This window comes from Azolla caroliniana, unplaced genomic scaffold (assembly GCF_043228905.1).
Source record: "Azolla caroliniana isolate FFs.n. ecotype wild unplaced genomic scaffold, voAzoCaro1.0.p SCAF_18, whole genome shotgun sequence".
NCBI lineage: Eukaryota > Viridiplantae > Streptophyta > Polypodiopsida > Salviniales > Salviniaceae > Azolla > Azolla caroliniana.
Window position 1 is genome coordinate 5997328 of NW_028230453.1, and position 9074 is coordinate 6006401.

General features: G+C 39.3%; 1 protein-coding gene across 1 annotated transcript; it reads left to right on the forward strand.

Annotated features, from left to right (window-relative positions):
• The first annotated feature begins 6222 nt into the window (after positions 1-6222).
• Positions 6223-8678, forward strand: LOC147852257 (vacuolar iron transporter 2-like). Its single transcript, XM_087334385.1, has 4 exons — positions 6223-6858; positions 7013-7098; positions 7492-7606; positions 7772-8678. Exons 1-4 carry the CDS (start codon positions 6593-6595, stop codon positions 8091-8093), a joined length of 789 nt encoding a protein of 262 aa, XP_087190511.1. The 5' UTR covers positions 6223-6592; the 3' UTR covers positions 8094-8678.
• Positions 8679-9074: the final 396 nt, after the last annotated feature.

Here is a 9074-nt window from a genome sequence, read left to right on the forward strand (position 1 = left end):
TCGCACCTTTGCGTTAGACCACCAAGGTAGCTCTGTACCATCTCGTCCTCGTCCACCATCACATTGATGGACTCCAATGCATCACAGATATCTTGATATTCATGGTGTAGTCAGTCACTGTCATATCCCTTTGTCGTATATTGTTGAGCTCCTGACGAAGTTGCAACTTGCGGGTCATGGTACTCGCGGCAAAAATCTTCTTCAGATTTTCCTAGACCTCCTTTAGCGTCTTTGCATTTTGAATGTGGCCCAACATCTAGCCGTGCACACAGGATGCAAGATAGTCCAAAACTCTACTTGTTGCCTGCTCCCAAACCGGAAAATCCTTGTGTGTCAATTCTGGCTCTCGTTTTCTCCATGGATGTAACTCTAGTAGCCATGCCCAAGCAGGTAATGGTGCATCTTGTATTCCCAAGATGCGTAGTTGCTTCTATCCAACTTCTCTGTCAGAAGAGCACCACCCATTCCTCTGCCCATGTTCTTGTCTTCTACTAGTTTTGGTCTGTGTTAGAAGCTTTGTTGGCTACAGAGGATTCTTTTAACCCTCGCCCTCTAATACCATGTAAAGAATAAGATGTGGAAGCTCAAAGATAGGCACAGCCAATTGAGCCGGCCAATACAGTATGACAGACAATTAGGTTACCATAGAGATGGAGATACATAGAGAGCGTGAGAGTTGATCATTCACTGAGCACCTTTTATACAAGTCCTCCAAAGGACTGACAAGTACTTCAATGCTCATGAATGAGCTATTGACACTACCAACCTAGAATATTCCTATTTACTAAAATAGGGATATAGGCTCCTAATGGCCTCTCAGCTCCCGGCCGATCCAGCCTAGCCGATCGGTCTATATCTGATCCAACTTCCGGCTGCTACAGCCAATCTGGCTGTCAACTTCTTCAGTCGATCCTTTAGCTGGTTCGGCTTCATGTTGGGTTTGTCTCTCAAAAACAAGTAAAATCATATGCTTTGTCAATACGTTCCTATCTCACACCCCTCTCATATCTCGTCCTAGTGAGTCAGCCTTTGATAATAAAAAACAATTTTTTTTGGGTTGTACACAATTATATGCGAATGAAGTATCTATTATGGCAATAGATGCAAACATACTTGCATCATACGATGCGGTTCCATTCATATATGTTTGCTCAACAAGTATTAGATCATAATCAATCCAGAACGTGCTAGAGCACAACTTCATATAGACTATATGAAGTTCAAGTGGCATGATGGAATGTTATACTATAATGGACTTTTATATGTCCGTAACAGATTTGCTCGTCTGAAAGTTCAGAGCTTTGTCATGATACTTACATGGCTGGAGATTTCAGGATCCATAAAACATTAGAATTAGTTACTCGATCATTTTGATGGCCTCAGATCTATAATTTTGTGGAATATTATGTCTACGCATGTGACACTTGGTGTTGGGCAAAGATACCTTGTCATCACCCCGATAGATTATTGCATCCCTTACCAATTCCCGAACAACCTTGGCAATCTATTTCTTTAGATTTTATTATAGATTTGCCTCTTTCTAAAGGTTTGATACTATTGTAACCGTAGTTCATCGATTTACAAAGATGGCACATTTTATACCATTTCTTAAGAGCATTAGTAGCGAAGAAACAACCAATGTTGTTATGAGAGAAGTTTTTCGACTTCATGGTCTCCCATACAACATTATTAGTGATCATGGGTCTCAATTTGTGTCTAAGTTTTGGAGGCATTTACTATCATTACTCAAGATCTCTCGCAAAGTTCTCTCTTCTAGTCATCATCCACAAACTAATGGTAAAACCACACACATTAATCAAACATTAGAACAATATCTTCGTTGTTTAATTAGCCACCAACAAGATGATTGGATTGATATTTTGCATTTTTTTGAGTTTTCATACAATAATTCAATGCATGCTTGCAATCTTCTACTAAGGTCACGCCATTCTTCACATATAGTGGCTATCATCCTCGATGTATTTGGTCTCTCCTTATATGTGCAATATGGTGATTTTAGACCCTATATGTAGATGAACAAGATAAGTTGGAGGCATGTTCCCGTATTTGGTCATGATTTAACCGCATTTGATTATAACCGCAAATTCCAACCAAGAACATTCTAAGCTATATTTCGTAGCTAGACTATTATGTCACAATGGACATGGAAGATAAACATTCCATATTCAAATAGGGCATCACCATATGTGTGTGAAACTATCTGAATATAAATTTGACGCTTGACCACAATATGTGTGATATAATCCACAATATGCCTCACCTGAAACAAATGCTCCCATAGCGAGTGGACAGTGGAGTCATGTGAATGGTGTGTATTGTAGCATGACCTAATTGTGTGTGTGTGTGTGTGTGTGTGTGTGTGTGTGTGTGTGTGTGTCATATCCACAAAAATGTCCCATACATCAATAGAGCTAGATATGTATATAGATCATATCAACCGGAAAAAAAACATTGATGTGAGCTAAAGATAGATTGGATGTCATGTGGCAACCATGATCCATGCTCATGACCTAGACTTGTATATAAAGAGGGCTTACCTCACCATTTTTAATATAGATAAATAGTTTGTTGATCTCTTCTTCAATACATATCGATTGCCTATATAGAAATGCCCCTTTTTGAGTTTTATTGTTGTTTACCCACATCCATTGACCTTAAGGTCATAAACTAGTGTTGTTTTGATGGATGGATGGATGGATCGTAAACTTCTCATATGTAAATTAAAGTCAAATTAATTTTTTCTATGGATTCTTGATGTACATATGCAATAGATGTGGATAATGGGTTAAAATGATGTGACTTTAAGGCGTCCTCCCTAAGTAACTTTTTGGTGAAATATGGCATGTTTATTATGGAATGATATTATATTGTTATAACCTATCTCTTACAAGGAGCTTGATGTATAATATTGTTATAACTTATCTCTTACAATGAGTTTGCAAGCCCAAGCAATCATTTCAACAACCTTATTTGTTGCACCACACATACTTGTAAGTCATCGAGAAGGTGCTACCGTTCATCGAACCTTGAATAAATAGAAAACCATTTACACAATTATGAATCATATGGGGGATTTCTTCTTGCAAACGACCCATGACAAATTAATGAATCAAAAGATATTAAGTGTATAACTAGATTACCTTTAAATTCCTCGTACGACAATGCAATTTTGCATTGTATGTTGCAACCTAAATTACGGTCATGTAATTACAACTAAAACAATCAATTTGATTTGTGATAGCAAGTAGAAGGTTGGTTGCTTGTTTTCATGCATAGAATAAATAGTTGGAGGTTTGGAAAAGAACAAGAGGGGTGCTACATATGATTTCATGGCCAACCAAACAAGTATGCATACTTTATGTCCCTTAGCCAACATGAAGTGTATGTCCCCGCTTACGCTTTTGGCAAAAATGGAGGAACACGCCGATGGTGACGCAAGGAGGAAACAACCCAAGGTGGAACTACCAGCCCCCACGCTGGTTGTTTCCTACTCACCTCCTGCCCTCCCTCCGTTGAAGGTTAGGGGATTGGGCTCGTGTTGGCCGACGACAATACCACTAGTTTATAGTTCTAGATACCTACTTACATTAAGTAGAAAGTAAGAGAGGATATATACATAGTCTCATATTCTTGAACTCAGTCAGGAGGTGATTTCCCGATTTATATACTTGTACAATCGTTCTTTAAAGATCTCTCCTAACTAATGGGAAAGTAGCACCTTTTTTAGAAAAAAAAAACATGAAATGTATGTGTCCCATAACACACACATAGATTCCACACTCGACAGAGGAGTCGTACCTTCATTACTCATTCTAAAGGTTCGAAACCAAAGAGATGACAACAAATAAAGAGCTTGTGCAAAGGTAGCTTGCCCATATATAATTTGTGAAAGGTTAAATCTATATACAAACTATATTCATGTGGACAAAATGTGTCCAAAAACCATTTCTTCGATCTCAAGCCTTGTTGACTCATTAGCATATCCTCATAACTACAAGCCTCATCTATTGTAGGAACTACATTATTTGATCGAGGTAATGTTTTGTTTCACCATTCTTAGCTAGCTCCTTGTATAGTGTCATTTAATGTTAAACAACATGGGTGGTAGAAGAGATAGTTGATAAGTTGTCAATATTAATTTGTAACCTACATAATTAATCCAACAAAAATGTCGCAGGACAAGAAACTCCATGATTGTACCAATTTCCTAATTGGTCTGGAGCAACCAACAACCGAATGCTCTTTTCTATGCTACAATACTTCATTATCTTAAAGAGGAATGCATTTAATATTCAATAAACTCCATAAACTAATCTTATGCTAAGTCATATCCACCACATGATGACATTTATTCAATAGGATCAAACATTTGGCTCAGTGATATCATCACGGTTTTAATATGCAACAATACCTTGCGAGATTAGTGAGTATTATCTTAGATTTTGGTTTTCATTTATAAACAAAGAAGATGAAGTATGATGGATTAATCTCAAAAATTGTGGATATGGTGATAGAATCTTTGTGAGAGTACTATATAGACTTCATGTTGAAAATAGTATATAAATGAACTTCGTAAAAGAAATTGACTAGATGCTACTACCACATGAAAGCATTTTATAATCACATGCAAATGTTTTTCTTTCTCATGAAGGGAAATTTATATTAGTTTACTCAACACAATTCCATAAATTGTGTTAAAAATAGAGAGTATTAATATTCCCAACATCAGTCGATCCTCCAATGAACTTACAAGGCTACAATAACTTATTTCGTTTCTACATTTAGAAAATATATTAGTTTTGGATATTAAAGGAGCCCCTAATATAGGTTTTGTATTTTTCTTCATTCCACTCTTTATGATTGTCAACATCTCTCTCTCTCTCTCTCATGAAAACACGCAGTTATATTAATAAATGTGTCTGAAAAACATTACAATTCTACCACAATTGATTGTAGTCACCACTATAAGGGTAGTGGAACATGTTGAATCTCCCATAGGCAAGATGAACACTCCATCGAGGAAAGATTTTCATAGTGCTCCAATAAATAAAATTGTCACATTAGTATCCCCCCCCCCCCACCCCCCCCTGTCAATTGTATAGATTAGTACAATTTAGGAGCATCAAATTTATTACTTAATTCTATACAATATGTGAAAACATTTCAGTTTGGTTCAGCATGTCACTAGATATATTTGGCCCAATATAAAATATATCAATTGATCTTATAGTGTTTCTCTCTCCTCTTAAGGAGACTATTCATACATAGGAAACCCATGCCGTTGGGGAGAATTCCCTTCTCCTCAGTAAATTTTAGTTTCAACCCACGATATGGAGGCACAAATTCCTCCTCTCACAAACACACACATGCATCGCATTCTATATGTGATTATATATGTGTCAAAAGGGTAGTGGGTATCCACTAAATTACAAAAGCTCTCAAGTGAAAGGGAGTGCACTTGCTATGGAATACTTTGTGTGTATTTGGGTATGTATGTATGTATGTATAAGATTAGGAGTGATTTAGTGTGAAGTAGTCAAATAGGGTGCAAGTTGTATATGTTAGAAGAAGCTTTAAGCATATAGTGAAAGAGCATATATACATATAATATAAGGTGTTAAATAGTGAGGGCAAAAGGGCAAAAGATGGTTAGGAGTCCTTTTTATTTATTTTGTCGTGATTGGTTGGGGCGCTATCTATCGGTTACTTTCATGATGGGTGATGATGCTAATGGTGGGGGTTAATGGAAGGATTTGATTGAGTTTTTTGGGCAAGGAAAAGAGGGAGCGGGCGGGGAATACTATGAGTTCGCACCTTTAGTCATTGCTCTCTCTCTCTCTCTCTCTCTCTCTCACACACACACACACACACAATAGAGCTTGATTAAGTTTAAGACAAAATTGTGGTAATTCACGGGTGTCGGATAGGTCATATTCGACGAGATCGGAGGGGGATAATAAAATCTATCAATTTGTAGCTTTTTCTTGGGGAGGAGGGGTGGGGCAAGCGAGGTATCTATCCACTACGATGCCTCGAGGGGGTACATCCCACCTAACCAACCAACGAAAGTTAGCGTGCCCGAAACACAGACACAAGACACACATAACATAGACATAAATACACACACATATATATGTAGGTATATGTATATATATAGGTATGTATGAAGACATTGCCTTCTCCTCACACACTGGGCAACATAATTCATACATACTACTACTAGATAGTGCTAGGACACTACCTAGTGTGCCAATTCTAGTTGTCCATCTCTTGGGGTGTGTGTGTGTGTGTGTGTGTGCGCCATGGTGGTGATGAAGACAAAGATGTCCATGACTGTATGAGGACCTCCACCTCCATCTCCTTCTGCTGCTACCTGCAATCCTCCACAATTGTGGTGAGAGAGACAGAGGCCTGACATTACATACAATATACCATATACACATACATATATACATATACCTTGAGTCAGACAGACAAGACAGACAGTGGAGAGGTGTCCATCCATCCCATTGTGTGTGCGTGTGTGTGTGTGAGAGAGAGAGAGAGCATATACATACATAGTGATAGTACCATGACTCGTTGCTCCTCCTCCCCCTTGGTCCCTTCTTCCACCTCCGCCTCCTCAGCTGCAGTCAACATCAGCACACCTGTCCATGAGGAGAAGCACTTCAAGTCGAGCGAGCTCGTGCGGGACATCATCATCGGGATGGCCGATGGCCTCACCGTGCCCTTCGCACTCGCGGCCGGCCTCTCCGGAACCTCCGCCGCCTCTTCCATTATCGTCACTGCCGGCCTCGCTGAAGTCGCGGCCGGGGCCACTGCCATGGGGCTCGGCGGGTACTATACTTTATAACTAACTACCTACCCGAATTCGCCAGTTTTTTCATCACCTCTTCTTTTCTTTTCTTTTTGTCGGACTTATATCGATATGAGTCTTCGGATCTTTGTTTAATTGCTCTCACGAAAAACCGGTAAATTTTTGCCTCCACAGTTACTTGGCGGCAAAGAGCGATGTCGATCATTACATCCGCGAGGAGAGACGAGAGAGACAGGAGATAGTGGATGTACCAGAGAAAGGTATGTTTTTTTTTTGTTATGATCTTTTGATCTTATCTTACCTGGTTTCAAATTCTTTTGGTCCAAATGTATGTATCATAATTGATCTTATCTTACCTGGTTTCAATTTCTTTGGTCTAAATGTATATATCATTATTGATCTTATCTTACATGGTTTCAAATTCTTGGTGTCCAAATGTATATATCAGAATTGGGCTTATCTTACCCGGTTTCAAATTCTTTGTGTCCAAATGTATATATCAGAATTCTATCTTATCTTAACTGGTTTCAAATTATTTGGTCCAAATGTATATATCAGAATTCATCTTATCTTACCTGGTTTCAAATTCTTTGGACCAAATGTATATAAGAGAATTGATCTTTATCTAACCCCCCCCCCCCCCCCCCCTGCAGAGGCGGAGGAGGTAGCGGAGATATTGGCGAACTTCGGGCTGCGGCCTGCCGAGTACGCGCCTGTAGTGGAGGCACTCCGACATCGGCCTGATGACTGGGTGGAGTTCATGATGAGGCAAGGGGGGAGAAAAACAAAGAACTAATCAATCCTTTTTTTTAACTCATGCAAGCAAAAAAACCCTAGAAAGAAAAAGAAGCAAATGCACATACATCAATATGATGGATGGATGGGTTGAGATTTGTCTCTCTTTCTCTTTCTCTTTCTCTTCTATATGTGCAGATTTGAGCTGGGGTTGGAGCGTCCGGACCCGAGCCGGGCAGTAAAGAGCGCGGGCACAATCGCGCTCTCGTACGTGATCGGGGGGCTAATCCCGCTGCTCCCTTACATGGTGATGAAGGAAGTAGGGAACGCATTGCCGGTGTCAGTGGGATGCACGATCGCGGCCCTTCTGGTGTTCGGGTATGTGAAGGGGATGCTCACGGGATGCAGCCGCCCATTGAAGAGCGCCCTTGAGACGGCCGTGGTCGGCGCCGTTGCGTCGGCCGCCGCCTTCGGCCTAGCACGTGCCATTCAGGGCATGGGGCATGACGAGTCCTCATGATATATATACATACATATAAATCACTCCCTCCCTCCATACCCATAATTTAACCTATATATTCTATTGTTATCGCCCCGCCATCTTCATCACCATTGCCTCGTTCTCGCTTCGAGCTTGATCCCCACCCACCATATTTTGTAACCTAATAATAATCAAAAGAATAAGGATAATAACCATCATGACCATCACCACAAATGACTAAATCATGATCGTGATGAATGACTTACCTATACTAGATTGCCTGCCTTGCATTACCTACAACTATATATATATATATATACATACAACATTTGGTATATGGAATTATAGATTCCTTATTTGTTCTTACTGCTCTTAATTTGTTTTGCCATAATTGTAATTCCTGTGCTTCTTTCTATATCTATTATGTATGCATCATTTGCATTAAAATTGCTCCGATTATGCCAAGCTACAGAGAATCTCGAACCACAATCATCCAAAATTTGTTAAGAGTAACCAGGCTATCATTATCCCCATCACTCCGCGAAAATGTCGGTTGCAATCATGCTAGTTCGAATCAAAATTGTGGGTTTCATTTGTGATATGAATGCATTAATCATTGTTGAATTGAGGATTTCGTGACCGATCGATTTGAATGTTAATCGTTCATTAAACTAATAGATTGAGATCAATCAGATTCTTGCATTCAAATTTAAGCATTGTTGCAAAATGATTAGAATATGGTGCATAGAAAGGGGGGAAGATCATAGGCTTCTGAAGCATTTGAAAAATTGGTAGTGGCCGGATCTCTCAGCCGAATGCGAGGAGGAAAAAGGTATCGGTTACGAAACTTTGGGAGTTTTTGATTTAAACAAATATGTCATTTTTTTAAAACATTGGCAGCACAAACTCACTGCAATTTTGAGCAATACATGGTGTTCTCCACTCACTATGATCTATCTGATGACATTTTATATGATATGATATGGTCTTCGGGAGGATGGATCAAAACTTTTATTCGAA

Coding starts and splice junctions, on each gene's coding strand:
- LOC147852257 (XM_087334385.1), top strand. CDS start 6,593: ATGACTCGTTGCTCCTCCTCCCCCTTGGTCCCTTCTTCCACCTCCGCC. Junction 6,859..7,012: donor ACTGCCATGGGGCTCGGCGG/GTACTATACTTT, acceptor TTGCCTCCACAG/TTACTTGGCGGCAAAGAGCG. Junction 7,099..7,491: donor AGTGGATGTACCAGAGAAAG/GTATGTTTTTTT, acceptor CCCCCCCTGCAG/AGGCGGAGGAGGTAGCGGAG.